This window comes from Grammomys surdaster, unplaced genomic scaffold, assembly GCF_004785775.1.
Source record: "Grammomys surdaster isolate TR1022 unplaced genomic scaffold, NIH_TR_1.0 130, whole genome shotgun sequence".
NCBI lineage: Eukaryota > Metazoa > Chordata > Mammalia > Rodentia > Muridae > Grammomys > Grammomys surdaster.
The window spans coordinates 16,107,287-16,125,235 of record NW_021604588.1 but is presented as its reverse complement, the minus strand read 5'-3'; the positions used below and the strand labels follow the sequence as shown (position 1 = coordinate 16,125,235).

General features: G+C 46.2%; 2 protein-coding genes across 2 annotated transcripts in view; one reads left to right on the top strand and one right to left on the bottom strand.

Annotated features, from left to right (window-relative positions):
* Dusp10 (dual specificity phosphatase 10) overlaps window positions 1-730 on the bottom strand; it is a 39,252-nt gene extending 38,522 nt beyond the window's left edge. Inside the window, exon 1 of the mRNA XM_028759529.1 lies at window positions 542-730. The gene's annotated coding sequence lies outside the window, so the exon portion shown is untranslated. The remainder of the gene's footprint in view (window positions 1-541) is intronic.
* A 388-nt stretch (window positions 731-1,118) lies between these two features.
* On the top strand, window positions 1,119-2,073 carry LOC114612583 (putative uncharacterized protein ASB16-AS1). Its single transcript, XM_028757544.1, has one exon. It carries the CDS (start codon window positions 1,249-1,251, stop codon window positions 1,948-1,950), a length of 702 nt encoding a protein of 233 aa, XP_028613377.1. The 5' UTR covers window positions 1,119-1,248; the 3' UTR covers window positions 1,951-2,073.
* Window positions 2,074-17,949: the final 15,876 nt, after the last annotated feature.

The window sequence follows — 17,949 nt, the reverse complement described above, 5'->3', positions numbered from 1 at the left end:
CACAGGCAGAGTGCGCGGAGATCTGCATCCCTGCAGCAGATAGCTCCAAAGCCATCCAGTCTGGCCCGGGAAACCTCTCACAAAAATAGCACTATCCCCCTACCCCCTTCCTCGCTAATCTCCCTTCCAGCACTAACAGGGACTGAAGAAAAAGCAAGTGGTTAAAGAATGCTCCTTCCCCACTCCTGGGGCACGCAGCATCCCTCTTCCATGCCACCCCTGAGCATCAGCAAAGCCTTGGGCTTTGAAAACTGCCATGAAGCATCTTAACCAAACCAAAACTCATTTCCCCCCTTCATCCCAGGGGAACCAGACCCAAAATCCTAAACCTTAGGACCTTCCTTACCTGATGTGGGTCTATCTCTGTCTCTCTGTCACTGTCTCTCTCTGTCTTAGTGTCTCTCTCTCTCTCTCTCTCTCTCTCTCTCTCTCTCTCTCTCTCTCTCACACACACACACACACACACACACACACACACACACACACACACACGGAACCCTCCACCCTCCGGCTCTGAGTGACTGTGATGTCTTCCACTTACTTCATCAATAAGCGGAGCCCTCTACCATCTGGCGCCCGCTCCAGCTATGCGCTCGCGCAGTGCGCCCCCATTCACTCAGCTTCATTGATCCCCAGCAGCAACACAGAGTTACTTTCTCTTTTGCTACAGCGTAAATGTAAGCTTTGGAGGGGGCGGGGCTGCCTCCGAGCGACGGCGCAATGCGCCAATGAGGAGTCAGAGACCGACGCCCGCTACATCACAGTGGCCTCTGACCAATAGGAGGGCGAGGAGGGCGGAGAAAGGGGCGAGGCCTCCTCGCGGGATGGAGGCCCGCTCGGAGGCGCTTGTGGGTTTGGTGTGTTAGAACGCGAGTGGTGATGTCATTGGCAACCAATCAAAAACTTAAAAGTGCTAGCCCGGGCCGGCTTGGAGCAGCGGCTCTCTATTTACATGTAAACCTAGGCAGCAGTACGCGGTTAACCCTTCCTGGGACTGAAGTGTCAATGGCTTGCTCTGGTCGCTCCGGCTAAAACTGGTTCTTCTGATCCTCCCCCGCCCCCTAGTGCGGACATCGGCCTCACAGGGTCTCTATTCCACCTTTTGACTCCAAGTGGAGTGTCCGTCCAACTTTCCCGAGGCCGGAGACGACTCGAAGCCGGGTCCCTCCATGGCTGTGGCTGCGCCGCGCGGGACGTGAGCTTGCACAGGGCCGGCCTCCCCGCAGCCCCGCTTGGCCCGGCCCGCAGATGTCGCTGCCCCTCCGGCTGCCCTACTGTTCTCCCGCGCGGCGGCTGCGCGCCGTGCTCCTGTTCCCCTACTTCTGTGCCCCTGTCACTCCTCCGCCGTCCCCAGCCTGTTCTCAGGAGCCCGACTCCGAACCCGAAGGCGGCACTCCGGAGAGCTTCACGGAGGACGACGCCTGGCTCTGTGCGGGTAGCCACTGGGGGCCCGTGCTGAGCGGCAGCGTGGGCTCCGTCCCGCAGGGCTGGGCGTGGCCGGGCCCTCCGAACGCCCCGCAAGCTCCGCAGCCCCGGCACCGGCCTTCTCCCACCGCGGTCCCGGCTTCTTCCGCGACCACCTCCCCTGGCGCGATGTTTTGGAGCCCTCAGTCCAACCGCCCCCCGGTGCTGGGTCGCCCCCGGCCCTCAGTGGCGCAGGGCCCTCGGCGAGCCAAGGAGCGCCAGCCTGGAACAGCAAGCGCCGGCGCGAAGGAGCCAGAGCTCGGGGTGAACTGCCAGAATGAGCGGCGCTTGAGGAGCGTGGAAGGGCCCACGCCCGGTCTCCCTGTTCCCCGAACTTTGTCCATCAGAGGGGTCGCTGGTCGTGGCATGTGTCCGGTGAAGAAAAGTGGGAAGCTGAGCAAGCCTGCTAGCGCCTTGCCAGAAAAATATCAGGGAAGGTGCAGAAGAGTGACCCTGGAATTCAAAGGAGTGGAAAAGCCCAGATGAAGTGTGACGAAGTTGCATCAAAGAATCCTAAAGCAATAGAGCTTTTTATACCTCCCTATCCCCTCAGAGAGGAAGACCAGAATGTGAAGTAATTGAAGTGAAATAAACATTATCAGCTCTGTGGAAAGTTCAGATGTTCTTAATGATGGGAGGTGTTTGCGTTAGACCCCATACGTTCTTTCACCATTGATGTTGATATAGGATCAGAAGGTGTCCAACCATCACCTTTTCTGGCTAGCTCTGTAAATTTAGCATTATCTCCCTTGAGTTGAGTACTTAACACAAGTGCGCACTGTTGTTGCAAAAGGATTTTTCTATAGCTCCATTCTGTCCACACACCCAAATATACAACACCCACACCTGAATGTCCGCACATTAGTGCCCAGGACACACCATTTGGTGCTTAGATCTTTGAGGGTCAGGGTCAGGCTAGCAGAGGAGTTAGTGTGTATTTTCCATAGAACCCAGAAAAGAAGTTCCCAGTGAAATTTTGTTGGCTTGTAGCTTAAAGGTTACAGCCTTTCTATCCCTGAGTATTTACTGGATGTGTGTATAATGGGGTCCCCATTTTTGGTTTGGGGTATTAAGTCTGATGCTTGTCTCTCCAGCCACAGTCGCTGTGTTCATCGCTGTCTACATTTGTAAAATGCAAATTCCCTTGCCCAGAAAAGGATAAAAAGATGCTTGTGGAAGCGATTGGGGTATGGTAGGGCGAGGTTCTCCATTGATTAAAGGCTTGGGAGGATTGTGTTTGCTTTAGGATGGAGGAGCCTGTCTTAAGGTACTTACAACCCATAAATTGTGATTCACAAAGCCTGGTGGGGACAATGTGAGAAAGAAATGAACTCATTTACTGAGATGATTATTATAGTTTTAAACTAATAAGTTAATAGTAATTCAGTAAACTAAAAGTCTATCATCCAGGCTGAAAAATTGGGAAAACTTACAAAACTACTCATCAATCAAACCTGAAGCATCGAATAATTTCCATCCATTAACATATGCATGATAATTACCAGCTCATTAACATATGCAAAGATATGAAGGCATTTTAATTTAGGCAGCAGTTTGTGTAGCTCTATTCAAAGAAGTCAGATTTCAGATAGTTTTTTCCACTCACTGCTCCAGGATGCTTTTGTGCAGAGGGAGGTGATTTCAATTACTGATTTGGAGTCACAATGTAAAAATGCTTTCTAAAACTTAGCCTTTAAGTTTAAACGTATGGGATCAGTCAGCAAAGGGCCATGAACACAATCTGTATCAAATACCCAGTTTTAGTCCCAGAGAAAGAGTAAAGCGTCTTCATTGCCCTTTGTAGTATGCTTATGCTGGTCTGTAGCTTTGTTCTTACAAACTGTAAGAAGCATATGGTTTCTACCAGATGCTTGTGCTGTGTGTTAGAGCCAAAGAACAAAGCTGACTGTGGCCAAGATCAGAGACAGTAAACAGATACTGTTCCACGGACATGTTCAAGAGGTTAAGTCAGGTGCTCAGTGGCAGAATGGTGAGGTCTTCACAATAAACCCTGAAGGTCAAGATAGATTGCTGGAGATTCTACAGTTAAGTCAGGAAAAGGTAATTTGGCTATATTAAATCCCCAGGTAAAGGTGGTATTCAATCAACAAAATAGAGAAGGCGCTGAGGAATAGAAAGTGAGGAAGTAGGAGATGAAGCAGAGGAGTAAGCCTGGGAAATACTTAACAACGCTCTGTAGCCTTGGCTGGGGCTGGGAGGAACCCCTGGAGAAGGTGGCCACAAAGGTTCACTCACATGTTGAACTTCCATCCTCAATGTGATGATAGTATGAAGGGACAGACACTTTTCTCAGGTGGTAATGTCACGAGGGCAGAGCTTTCGTGAATGGCACTGGAAAAGGGATTCTTCTGTCCTTTCTGCCCTGTGTATATGTAGTGTGTATTTCTTCCCAATGATATAGTAACATGGCGCCATCTTGGAAGCAGAGGCCAGGCCCTCACCAGAGACCTTCTTAACCTGTTTTCTCGGACTCAAGAACTATGGGGAGTCAAGTTCTGTTTTAACAGCAGAGACTGAATTAGTCATCAGGCCTTGTGCTTAGTCATTAGGAGCAAGCTGTAGCCCTGGAGGAAGGAGTATCTATCTTCACTACTACCTGTGAGTAGCAAACCTTTGTAGTGTAGAATAGTGGCCATTTACATGTGACTTTGAACACTTAAAATGTGATTTGTTGGAACTAAGACACATCAAATTGAAAACACACATTGGATTTTGAAAACTTGTGAAACACATAAAGGATAGTATGTGTGGGTTGCTAATGTTTAGGATATGCTAGGTTACATAGCATGTTATTAAAATTAATTTCATGTGGGAAAAAAATTTCACTCATCTCTTAGTTCAAATATGACTAGGAGAGCGCTTAAGATGATTTATTCACTCCATTTTTGCTGGATGACACCATTCTAGAACCTCCCATGGCTGCTTTAATCTGAAGCCACTGATTTCAGAGTCCCTCTAGGCTATCTGATAGGATGAATTAGAAGGAAGTAGGGCCTTGTGACAGGGGGTGGAGACTTGTTGTGGCTCTATGACCACACCCATACCCCCCACACTTGACACAGGTATACAGATCTACTGATGGGGGGAGGGGCATGTTTAATTCAAGAGACCACAAAGCGGTCTTTCTTTTTAAGACAGAGCCTCATAACTCCATCTGTATTGTTTATCTTTGAAATCAATTTACCTGCAAGGCAATTAAGAGGCCCAGAGAATAGAGCCGGTGTAAGCCAAAACCACGTTTGATATGGGGACTTGACCCAGACATCTCTTTAAAGTTTTAGCCTGACCTCCACTGGTCACAGGGGTGATGACAGGCTGGACAGGTGAGTCCCAGTCTCCTTGTCTTCACTTAGGCAGAAAGACCCCTTTCTTTGAAACTGTCTTTGCTCCTGTCCTGTGGACTACCACGGCCTTGTGATGTCACAAATATCTGTTACTCTTTGTCAGAAGAGCATTCTGGTAGGCCCAAGAGTCTTGATAATACTTAGTGTATGAGCCATAGCTGTAACTGATGGCTTCTTATTATTACCACGTGTTGCCACATTAAAGACTGTCCACATTCCCCCCCACCCCCCAACCCCCACCCCTTCAACAAGTCGAACCATCGGGTTTCACCTTAGAAGTCACTGCCAGGGTCAGGCTCAGAACTGCAGGTGATCTTACTGAAGTAGGGTACTGGAAGGGAAACAGGTGTTGTGTGACATTGCTAACCACTCTAGGACTTCAGGTCTAAACACAGGTTGAATCTGAAAATACAAAATGTTCCCAAATTCAATACATTTTGAGCACCAATACGATGTTATAAATGGAAATTTCCAAATGCAGGTGTGTTAAAAATGGAGATTGCTCAGCAGTTAAGAACACTGAGTGCTCTTCTAGCGGTCCTGAGTTCAATTCCCAGCAACCACATGGTAGCTCACAACCATCTGTAATGAAATCTGATGCCCTCTTCTGGTGTGTCTAAAGACATTTACAGTGTACTTATATATGTAAAATAAATAAATCTTTAAAAACTGTTTATAAAATCACCTTCAGGTTACGTGTATCAGGTTTGTATAAAACATACATGAGGGAAGTGAAGCAATGGCTCAGTTGTCACAGAATGCTTGCTGTTCTTGCAGAGGACCTGAGTTCGGTCCCTAGCACCTACACATGGCAGCTCATGACCAAATTTAACTGCAGCTCCAGATGCTGAGGTACCTTCTTCTGGCCTCTGAAAACACTTTTACTCCTGTGCACATGCTCCCATAAAGACACACACACATATTCTTAAAAAAAAAAAATAAGACTCATAAATGAGGGCTGAGGAAATGACCCAGTGGGCAAAAGTGCTTACTGGGTAAGCTAAGGACCCAAGCTTAGATCCCCAGCACCCACCAAGGCAAAGCGGCATGTGTCCATAACTGCTGTGCTGAACGAGTGCCCCGGCCCTCAGGGGTTCAACAAGACCTTAAGGAAGGGGGAGAAAGAATGATGGGACAAGAGACACAAGAAAGGAGAGCAAGTCCGGAGTTCTGATCAAGCTCTGAAACTTTTAATTTTGGTGCAGGTTATAAAGACACAGCAAATCGGGAAGTTTATTGCTCAGGGCTATCCCACTATTGAATGCTTATTGCCCTAGACCATCCCACTGTCATATGCTTATTGTCCTAGACCATCCCATTGTCGTAACCGGCTCCTAGGAAATGCCAGGCATTCTTTAAGTTCCTGGGGCCTGAGACCTGGGAACGTCCTTTCTTAACCTTGCACTGACTAGGCTTTCTAGAACAGCAGGTAACTTCCTAGGTTCTCTTAGGGCAGCAGGTAGTTTCCTGGGTTTGGCTCCTGCCAAAGGAGGAACACAGGCAGATCCTGGAGGCTCGCTTCCCAGTGTGTCTATTTGAAGTAGTGAGCGGCAGGAGGGGCAGTGAGAGACCCTATCCTAAAAAGTAAGGTAGAAAAATGATTTAAGATGACATCTCAGAGGCTGAAGAGAGGGCTCAACAGTAAAAACACTGGCTGCTCTTCCAGAGAACTTACATTTGATTCTCAGGTCCCACAGTGTGACTTACAACCATCATAACTTCTGTCCTAGGGGAATCTACTATCCTCCTCTGGGTTCCATGGGTCCCAGGCATGCAATACATACATACATACATACATACATACATACATACATACACACACACCACCCATAAACATAATATTTAAAAATATAACCCATATGTTCACTCCTGACCTCCACATATGCCCTCAGGAATGAATATAACCATATGTGAACATGTACGAACACACGGTAAAGAAAGAAATTTACCTCTCTTGGTTACCTTTTCAGTTGCTATTATCTAACAGCATGATGAAGGAACTTAAAGAAGAGTTTAGTTGATTTGGGTTTACAGTCTGAAAGGGATAAAAGTCCATCACGATGAGCACAGGCATGGAAGCAAGCAGTAGGCTTAACAGGAACAGGAAGTTGAGAACTCATGTATTTAACACAAAAGAGCAAACAGGAAGTGAAGCAAAGGAGAGGGGAAAGGGAGGTTGGGGGCAGGGCACAGTCTCTAGGACATGCCAGAGACCTGGGATGGGGAGAGGCCCTAGAGGGTCTGTGAGGGTGACATTAGCTGAGACTCCTAGCAGTGGGGAAAATGGATCCTGAAGTGGCCAGTTCCTGTAGCCAGGTAAGACTCTCAGTGGAGGGATAAGGACAGCAACCCATCCACAAATCCTTCAACCCAAAGTGTGCCCTGTCTACAAGATGTACAGGGACAAAGATGGAGCAGAGACTGAAGGAATGGCCAACCAATGACTGTCCCAAATTGAGACCCATCAGATGGGCAGGAACCATTCCCTGACACTATTAATAATACTCAGTTATACTTGCAGACAGGAACCTAGCATAACTATCCTCTGATAGGCTCTACCTAGCAGCCAATTAAAAGAGATGCAGAGACTCGTAGCCAAGCATTAGGTGAAGCTTGGGGAGTTGGGAGAAGGACTGAGGGACCTGAAAAGGACCTGGACTCTACAGAAGACCAACAGAGTCAACTATTCTAGACTCTTGAGGGCTCCCAGAGACTAAATCACCAACCAGAATATGAACACTGGCTTGACCTAGGTCCTCTGCACATATGTAGCAGACAGACTTGGTCTTCATGCTGGTTCCCCAACAACAGGAGGAGAGAATGTCCCTGAGCCTGTTGCCTGCCTGCCTGCCTGCCTGCCTGCCTGCCTGCCTGCCTGCCTGCCTGCCTGCCTGCAGGTGGATCCTGTGCTCCTAAATGAAATGCTTTGTCTGGCCTCAGTAGGGGAGGATACAACTAGTGGAAGGAACTTGCTGTGCACAGTGGGGGTGGGGGGAGATGGAGTGGGGAGTGTTAGTGGCAGAGGTGATACCCAGAGGGGGGTTCCCCTTCTCTTTTGAGGATGAGTGGAGTTCTTGTGTGAAGGGAGGACTGGGAGGAGAGGAAAGGCTGATATTGGTTGTAAAGTGAATAAATCAATAAATTAACAACAACAAAAAAGCTCTCAAAGGCTACCCCAGTAACCCACTTCCTCAGGCAAGTCTGCACCTCCCCAAAACCTCTGCAGAGTCACCAACTAAGAACCAAGGGTTCAAATGGCTGAGCTTATGAGGAACATATTTCGTTCACACTATCTCATCAGCCTTTACCCTCGCAACAGCTCATCGTTTGTATATAAGTATTCCACAACCCTAAAAAGAAAACCAGACGTCCCAGTGTGCCCTAGTGTGCTCTGTTGTCTTTACAAACAAGCTATCAACCAACCTAATTCTGAAGCTCTAGGACGTGAAGAAGTTTGGTGGGACCTCCTTGCTCTGTGCAGAACAGCACTGTGTTTATTTACAAACAAGGATTCATTTAAATCTCCACACCAACATCTGTGATCAAGTAGCTCTCTCCTGAAGACAGATGTGGGATCAGCAAAGATGAAGTGATCTACCCAAGCTCATCCAACCAGAAAACAGCAGAGCCAGTGCTTGAACCCGGAAATAAGACCAACTGCCTGCAAACATGCTATGCTGTTTAGACCCTCCTCTGGGATTTTGTGGATGTCTTCTCCCCGCCTCCAGGCCTCCAGGGTTCCTTGAATTGACCCTATAAAAATCTGTTTTTATATAAAAATCTGTTTTTATTAAAAAAAAAACTGTGTTTTTTTTTTAAATAAAAAGTCTGTTTTTCTTTTGTTTCCTACTGATCTTCTTGGAGGGCCAATAGTTTTGAGGAGGTGATTAGATCTTAAGGGTTCTGACCTCGTATTCAGATTAACTCTTTTATTTCTCTGAAGTTTAACGTGTTGCCTAGAGGTGCCAGAGATTCCTGATGGGGTGGAGTCTAGTTGGAGTATGTAGGCTACTAGGAGTGGTCCATTAAAAGAAGTGTTTTGTGCCTGCTCCTTTTGTCTTCTTTGTTTCCTGACCACAATGAGGTGAACAGCTTCATTCTCCATCTTGATGTAATTTACCACAGGTCCAGGAACAATGTCAAACTGCCAGCCAAACAAACCTTTTCTCCTTGAACCTGTTTCTCTCAGGCATCAAGTCACAGCAACAGAAAGCTGACTAGCACTGGCCTCTTTTTTTTTTGAGTTTCTAATTTTCTTTACATGTGGTTTAGAAAGGGTATATGTGAGAACGGAGAAGGCAAGGAGTGTGAAGTAGAAGAAATATCAAGTTCAAAACTGCTTGGTGTCCTGAGTCAGACTAGAATGGGATCTGTAGACAGATGGGTCTCCTGAGTCCTTGGTAGCTAAGCATTCCTGTTTCTGAAGCTCGGTGTGCAGGTTCTCAGCAGACACCAAATGCCTGCTCCAGTAGAGGAAGGTGGATTTTTAGGGGGAGTGTTCTGATTCAAATGGCAGCCATCACTTATATATACCCAGACCTGAGGGCTTCGGAGACAAATGAGGCCAGAAACGGGCTTCTAGAAAAATTGGGGGAATTAATGCTGACAGATGTTTAAAGACATGCTCAGAGACACTCTATCCAAATCCAGAAGTCCAAACACTGCAGCCAGCTTACAAGGACGCAGACTTCTTCCCTTCTTGAGTCTAAGCCAGTGCCATCTTCCTCCAGACCAGTTAAGCTCTCGAGTTAACTTGACAGGCCTATAGAGGCCAGGTGTATGAGCAGATGTGACTCAGGCTGTTTCTGTGAGGATGTTTGGGGATGAGATTAACATCTGAATTGACAGACTATGAGTAAAGAGACCACCACTCCCAATCATGTGGGTGAGATTTATCCAATAAGCCAAATGTCTGCTTGAGACAAAGGACTGATCTCCCTTCATGGAGGGGAAATTCTACCACTAGATTTCAACCCATCATTGACTTCCCAGGATCTCCGCCCTGCTGGCTGACCACCCAACCCTACAGATTCTCTTGAGTTTTGCCATCTCTCATATGGCATGATCCAATCCATGGAAATTTTTTCTCTCTTTCTCTGAGAGGGAAGGAAAGAAGGAGAGGGGGCTGGGGAAAACAGGGAGGGGGAGAGAGAGATTGACTCTTTCATCTCAATTCATCCTTCTCTTAGTGACACAACACAGCCTGGTAGATGAGATTGTATTATGCCTTCATTCATCCCTTGCCCTACTAAAAATGTACTTGAGTTCATTACCATTTTTTTTTCCCTAGGGGTTTAAAACTACCTCGAGCCAGGCAGTGGTGGCCCATGCCTTTAATCCCAGCATTTGGGAGGCAGAGGCAGGCGGATTTCTGAGTTTGAGGCCAGCCTGGTCTACATAGTGAGTTCCAGGACAGCCAGAGCTACACAGAGAAACCCTGTCTCGGAAAAAAAAAAAACCCTACCTCGAAAGATGATGAAGATATATTTACTAAACTTGGGACTGATACAGAAGACAGGCACATCTCTCTACCGTTTACTAGGAGAAAGTAGAAAAATCCAGGTGAGCTTTCTGGCTGTGGGATTCTGAGGCAATCTGAAGATCAAAGATAGAAGCACAGATAAGTTTCTGAGCCTCAGATTCGTGCCCCTTCTGCCTGAGGGAAGGAAGAAAGACGTTCCTTTCCCCATGTGCATATCTAATCATTACCTAAGCATTCTGAAGTTTTGAACATTTCAGGAGTTCCCCACTGTTAAGTACCTGTGATTGCTTTCTGAATTTTATAACATGTATTAAAGAATGCCACTTTAATCCCAGTATCATTGTTGACTTCTTATTTTTGTTTGTTCTCTTTACTTCTGCTTCCCCAAGTGAATTAGCATGCGGTGGAATCTTTGTGTAAACTCAGCATGGAGGCCCACAGACTGGCTTACTCTAGCTGGGACCAGGGTTCACAAATGCTAACTGCAAAGCAGAATCCTTTCTATTTTCAAAGCCTCTTGATGTCCTTGTTTTCACTAGCTGTCTTTTGGGATGTGAATACAGTGGCTATGAGTACAGTATTTGCCCGAATCCTACCTGGGTTCTGATACACTGGAAACTATTGGCCCATTATCTGGGCCAGTGTCTCTCCAACACCTAGATCACCAGGGGACTCAATACGGGTCAGGAGTAACATCAGGGAGTCTACATTTTCTGTCCAAATTTATACTGATCTAAAATATCTTTTCCAGTAATAGGAATCAAACCTAGGGCCTTGCACATGATACTCAAGCACCTCACTGTTGAAATGCTCCCCCAGCCCCCTTGATGGTGACCTTGATGTTGCTGGTCCACATACCAGGCTAGTTATATCTAAAGCCACACTGTTGGATAGGAAGCCAGTAGCCAGCACTTGGGAGGCAGAGGCAGGCGGATTTCTGAGTTCGAGGCCAGCCTGGTCTACAGAGTGAGTTCTAGGACAGCCAGGGCTACACAGAGGAACCCTGTTTAGAAAAAAAAAAAAAAAAGAGCTAATAAGGTATAAAATATATCTGTTGGATGTCCCAACAGCAAAAAAAAAAAAAAAAAAAAGCAATTCATCATATTTATCTGCTTAGTTATTGTATCAGTCAGGGTTCTCTAGAGTCACAGAACATATGGAATGTTATATTAAGGAAAATTATTATGATGACTTACAGTCCGTAGTACAACTTGTCAACAACAGTGAGCTGTGAATTGGAAGAATTCAATTCCAAGAATCTAGATTCCAAGATACTAGTAGTGGCTCAGTTCTGTGAGGCTAGTTGTTTCAGCTGGTCTTCTGTAGAAGTAAATTCCAACAGATGTGCTGGCAAGTAAATGCAACCAGTGAAGAGCAAATTTTTCTTCTTCCAATGTCCTCCTGTACGCCTCCAGAAGAAGGCGTGGCCCAGATTAAAGGTGTGTACCACCACACCTGGATCTGGGACTTGTTTCATCTCAGGCTGACCTTGAACTCAGAGATCTCCTTGCCTCAGTCTCCTGGGATTAAAGGTGTGTACTACCTTACCTGGGCCTAAGCTTTTCATAGCCATTATGGCTCAAGATCTCCAGGCCAAGATCCAGGTCAGAAACTTGTATCTTCCAGCCTCAAGATCTGAATCACAGGGAAGCCCTCCAATTCTGGCTTGTAGTTCATTCCAGATATAGTCAAGTTGACAACCAGGAATAACCATTACGCTATACTATCCTACTCTACACAGGGTTAACAGTTGCTTGTTGGCACTGTCTAATTGACTCCTGATAGAGGTTGCATCTCTTGAGCGCCTTTTCCATACCTGTTTTCAGCATGTATGAAGGATGCAGTAAGGGTTTCTTTGATAAGACTGAAATTACTTACTCAGGAACACACCTTTAATAACAGTTCTGAAAAATAACACACTGGTCATGTCTTCTAGGCGTTCGTGGAAGGAGAAAACTGTAGGAAGAAGTATATGGAGAATTGGGAAGAAGACATTAGAGAAGATGGGGAGATGATTCAGTCAGTAAATGCAAGCATCGAGCCTGGATTCAAATCCCCAGCAAGGAGCCTAGTCTAACATGGAGCTACTGTTTACTGAGAGACCTTGTCACAAAAAAAACATACACAGTGGTGTGCTTCCTCCTGGACTGCAGATTAGGCACAAATGGCACCCAAGTACCATTTGTATTATCACAGAGAGCCATTATTAAGTGAGGAAGAAAAGACAAGTGACTCATTTCGAACGCAGGCAGAAAACGATTTTGCAGGTGTAATGTTTAAGAGGGGGAAAAAAACGGAGAGGTCTGTGTTAGCGTGCGCTGAGATGTGGTGGAACGCTTTGACTGAGCATGTGAATTAGAATAGCCAATGGAGGGTGCTTTTGATTGCTAGACTTCAATACTTTGATAGTTGGACCTTGGTGATCATCCTCAGGAATGAACCTGACATTAGAAAGTAGCCAAATAAGGGAACAGACCTTGATGGCTGGCTTTGCTGGAAAGGGCAAGTCCCGCCAACGGCATGTTTGTCATACTCGCGACTGCTAGGGTCCTTCAGTGTATGTATTTGAAAACACATGCAGCCCGATATTGTGTATCATTAATATATGCTAATAATCCTTAAATAATAAAGTGGAGGAATGATTTAAGGAGATACATGTCACCAACCTTTAGTCTCCACGTACATGTCCACACACACACAAACACAAACAGCCAAATTGGAAGAGGGAGGCACTGATGTCCTTGTTCAAGGGCTGCTAAGAAGCCCCGTGCAAGGGGAGGGAGTCTCCGCGAGAGCAGTTATAGTGCTCAGTGAAGTAAGGACATGAAGAGCCACAAGGACTCTTATTCAAGAAACTCTAGCTAGAGGAGCTAAGCAGCTCCTCAGAGGAGGCCCCTCAGAACCTTTGTTCTGTCTTCTTTCAGTTGGAGGACTTCAGCATGCTTGAAGGATGGGATGAGGAGTTCACTGACGGGAGATGCTTGAGGCGATTATCAGCACCTAGGACTACTGGGCAGCAAGAGAGTGGGAGGATGGGTCAGCAGGCCTCGGGGTTGTTAGCCTTTGAAAGGGAAGGGCTGTGAGAAGACAAGGTGGGGAAACTTCCTCAAATGTTAAGGGGAGAAAATGGCGTTAAAAAACAAAGAAGCCTAGATCGTCCAGGTAGCAAGAGGAAGATGCCGGAAGCTGATGGTTTGCTTGACTCCTAGCCTGGACCCAGGCTTCCTCGGGTAAGATCACAGAGGAGGAGCTTGAGTCCTTCCGGGTTTGGAAGTTTGGTCTCTAGCTGGTGGTGGTGTTTGGGAAGGTTGTAGAAAGTTCAGGAGGAGGGGCCTACATAGAGGAAATGATTGGTCGCTGTGAGTGTTGGGAGGGGAAACGGGGCTAGGCCGTGAGATTTACAGTATAAACATGCTCCTAGTCCTCTCTCTCTCTCTCTCTCTCTCTCTGCTTCCTGCTCCCCAGAAATGGAAGACATCACGCTCTAAAGTGCACTGCCTCAGAGAGAACCCCAGGGAAGACACACTTCCCGTCACAAAACTGTCAGCTGATAAAAATCCATCTTCCCCCTAAGAACCTTCTTGTCACAGAGCTAAGTGTAGGAAGGAATACAATTACTAAGCAGGCCTTTAGTTCAGCTGGGGCTGTTTCCTCCCTCTCAGACTCATAGAGCTCCAGAGGGGCTCTGTATCTTACCATAGTATGCTCATGGGGGAACACCTAACTATACATTCGCCTACTGTCACATGCACTGCAATACCCAGGAGACATGATGTCAATGCCAGTCCAGCCTTAGACTTGTCTGCCTTCATTGCTCCTATGTGGGTGGCTTTGCTGTCCCTTTCCACCAGGGAATGAGGGCAGCAATACAGAGGAGGAAGTCTGCCCCCTTCTCCTTGACCTCACCTGAACAATTCCTCAGCCAGGCTCGAGCCCTCATGAACTTAGCTCCTGGGACTGCACACTTTTTTTTTTCAGCCTCACGTCACCAATTCAGTCTGGCCACTTTAGGACTTTCTTTGGCTATTAACTGTCTGCCACAGACACACCCTGCTTTACATTTTTGTCCCTGAGGGCTGTATATACAAATCTGAACACTCTGTTCCCCTGAATGCTCCCTTAGGGGCTCCTACCATTAGGTCTCAAACCCTGGGACAAATGGCCAGCTGCCTATTTAACATATCAAAGCAAAGTAGACCAAGCCACCAGGTCCTCCCAGAATCCCTCAGTCCCTATCTCTTACAAGGTATGGCTGGTATATTATCCTGCTCCCTACCCTCAACTTCTCCAGCTCAGGATCTGGACTGCCCTTCCCCCAACTGCCCTTTCATATATAATCCAGCCATTTGGCTAAGACTCCTTTGCTCAGTCTCCTGGCCCAGGCTTCGGGTCTTGGTCAGTGGCTCTCTCCCCTACCTCCTTATCTTCTCAGGGCTACTCCTCCCAGATGTGTCTGCCTCTAGTTATGCTCTCCCCTGTATGCAATAAACCTTCTTCACCAAACCTTTCCTTTTTATTTCTTTTTTTTTCACACAAACAATAAAAATAAATCGGTCTTTTAAAAAGTTAGAATAGTTATAACCATATCCCAGCACAATGGTTTGAAAGTAGACGTGCATTATATGTTTATTGGATGAATAAATAATATTAAGACAGAAATGGTGTTTGACATCATGCCTGACTATAGTCAAGGGGCTTCTCTCAGTTAGGGCCTTACTGCTGTGAAGAGACACCATGACCAAGGCAAATCTTATAAAGGGAAACATTTAATTGGGGCTGGCTTACAGGTACAGAGGTCCGTTCAGTCCATCATCATCAAGGTGGGAGCATGGTAGTATCTAAGCAGGCATGGTGCAGGAGAAGCTGAGAGTTCTGCATTTTGTTCTGAAGGCAAACAGAAGACTGGCTCCCACATGACTATGAGGAGGGTCTCCACGCCCACCTCCAGAGTGACACACTTCCTTCAACAAGGCCATACCTACTCTAAGAAGGCAACACCTCCTAACAGTGCCACTCCCTGGGCCATACATATTCAAACAACCACAGTGGTCTTGCACCCTAAGTCCTGTGCTGTATGTATAGACAGAGGCACCCTCCAGTAATATAGGGTGAGATTGTGGAGCCTAGAAGATGATAGACAGGCCATACTGACTTGGACTCACCATTCTTTAACCAAATCTTATGTGTTCACCAACCCTCTCCTATAGCACATTGAAAACAATGGTGGCTGAGAAAATCCTTCAAGATAAGAGTCCTTCCCATCCTCTGTACATTCTTGTCAGCTATTTGTAAAGTTTCCCTGCTTCCTCTCTCTTTCAGCTTTACTATTACCACCCCTCACATCTGCCATTTTGATGGCTGCCCTTGACTTAGACCTGATTTATTTACGATCTCACTGTTGTCTTTAAGTTCACAAAGATACAATTTACAGAGTCTGGTCCCAGCAGATGAACAGGCCTATCTACTACTCACCTACCGTGGGGCAGAGAGAGAGAGGGGGAGGGGGAAGGGGAGAGGGGGAGGGGGAGGAAGAGGGGGAGGGAGAGGGAGAGGGGAAAGGAGAGGGAGAGGGAGAGGGAGAGGGAGAGGGAGAGAGAAAGAGGGGAGAGCAGGTGGGCAAAGTGGCACAACCATTAGGAGCCAAAAAATAGATTATGGCTGGAAACTCCCATCTTGATCTGGCCCAAGGGTCACAGGTATATTTGGCTGGCCCCTGACTGACATAATTATTATTGCCAGAAATTAATTTTAGCAAGAACTTGAAAGAAGGACATGGGTGATTAAAGTTCTAATAATAACATTTTTTAAAAAGTCTGGGTTAATGAATCTGTAACTCAGGCAAAAAAATAATAATAAAATAAAAGAGGCTGAGAGTGTTCTGGGACCAGCACGTGGGACTGAGCTCTGAAAAATAAGAGATATTTGGCTGTGGAGTCAAGTAGGGCAAAGTTGGATCACATGGCCCCAGGAAAGCTTAGGGAAAGGAGGTAAGGCTTACTTTACAGTGGGATTGCTTCTGTAATTGAAAATGTATATGAAATAAAACTTCATAAAGCAGATATATGAATATGTGTTGAGTGTGTGTGTGTGTGTGTGTGTGTGTGTGTGTGTGTGTGTATGCAACCAGAAAACAAAAAACAAGTGTCAGTCTTTGGAGTACACCTTGACACAGTGTCTCTTTGTTGTGTGTCACTGATCAGCACATGCTAAGCTAACTTGCCAGGGAACTTCCAGGAATTCTCCTGTCTCCATCTTCCACCCCTCTGTGGGAGAGTTTGAATTACAAATAGATGCCTTGTCCAGTCTTACATGGGTTCTTAGGATTTAAACTCAGGTCCTGGAGTTTGTATTTTTCCCTATGAGCCATCTCTCTAGTTCACCAAACATTTTAAATTCACTTGAGTTCTTGTGTGTGAGAGACAGTCCACTGGCTCCTTTGGAAGAGGCCTGTGGGTGTGAACAGTCTGCTGGGACCATTTTGGCTCTTCATAGCATTTACTTTGATTAGGTCAAGGTGTAGTCTGATCGGTGGATGTTCTTCTAGTTGTAAAATATTGTATCATCCGAGGGTATAGAATTTCCTGCCTTTAGCTGGCTTAGGGTTTAGCAGATGAGAGACTCTGTCTGAGAGACTTGCAGATGACTCTTTAGATCTTCACAACAATGCTTGGGTGTTTTCTCCCAGTCCCATTCTGCAGGAAGTTCAAGGGAAAGAGTGATCTTTCACATTCCGTGGAGTAAGAGCCTCTCCTAGTTTGTCAACAACTGTTCTCACCCTCAGAGCTAGCCCTCATTATCCATGGCCTCCCTTTTGGACAAGGAGGGCTAATTGCAGCTGTTCACGCCTCATTTTAGAAGTTCTTGATTTTCCAAACTCAGGTTTTCATATCTGATAACTACAGGGCACTCACCCTTCCAGCTCTACCACTTCAATAAAAGAAGTTTTAAAAGCTTCAAGAAAAGAAACAAACTTCCCCAAAGCTTAGGCGATAAACACCGAAGTCACAGAGCTGTCTTCAAGCCTTCTCATAGGAATTGATGTGTAAGGTTATACAGAGAAAAAACAACAACAAAAAAAAAAAAAAACAAAAAGCATGAGCAAATGAGGGAGCAGGTCATGGAGCAAAGTGTATACAAGAGAGCAGGCATCCAGCGATCTGGGGTCATATCTGCATTTCAGGACAAGAACTACTAAGTCCCCATTGTTCTGCATAGAAGGAACAGGAAGAGGTATCTCCCCTGTGGATGCTCGTGAAAAACAGGTTAAAAGCTGAAACACTGGTATTCACAGATGTAAACCTTGGTCTTAGAAGAGCACCATAATTTCAAGAGGCCTTGTGTGTATTTGTGTGTGTGTGTGTGTGCATACGTGTGTGTGTGTGTGTGTGTGTGAGTGTGTGTGTGTGTGTGTGTGTAGTCTGAGCATCTGGACTCCCTGAGAGAGTTGTGTTAACTACAGGCTTTTCCATCCATGACCCAGTTCTCCAATAACTACTCGGAGGCTAGATTACTTATTAAATTCTTAGGCATAAGTTAGGCTGGCTCCCCAACTAGCTCCTAACTCTGTTAACCTGTTTATACTATTCTTTGCCTATCACATGGCTAGCTTCTTCTCAGTTTCATACATCCTACTTCCTC

What these genes read in the sequence shown, in the direction of transcription:
- LOC114612583 (XM_028757544.1), top strand. Translation starts at nt 1,249, where the DNA reads ATGTCGCTGCCCCTCCGGCTGCCCTACTGTTCTCCCGCGCGGCGGCTG.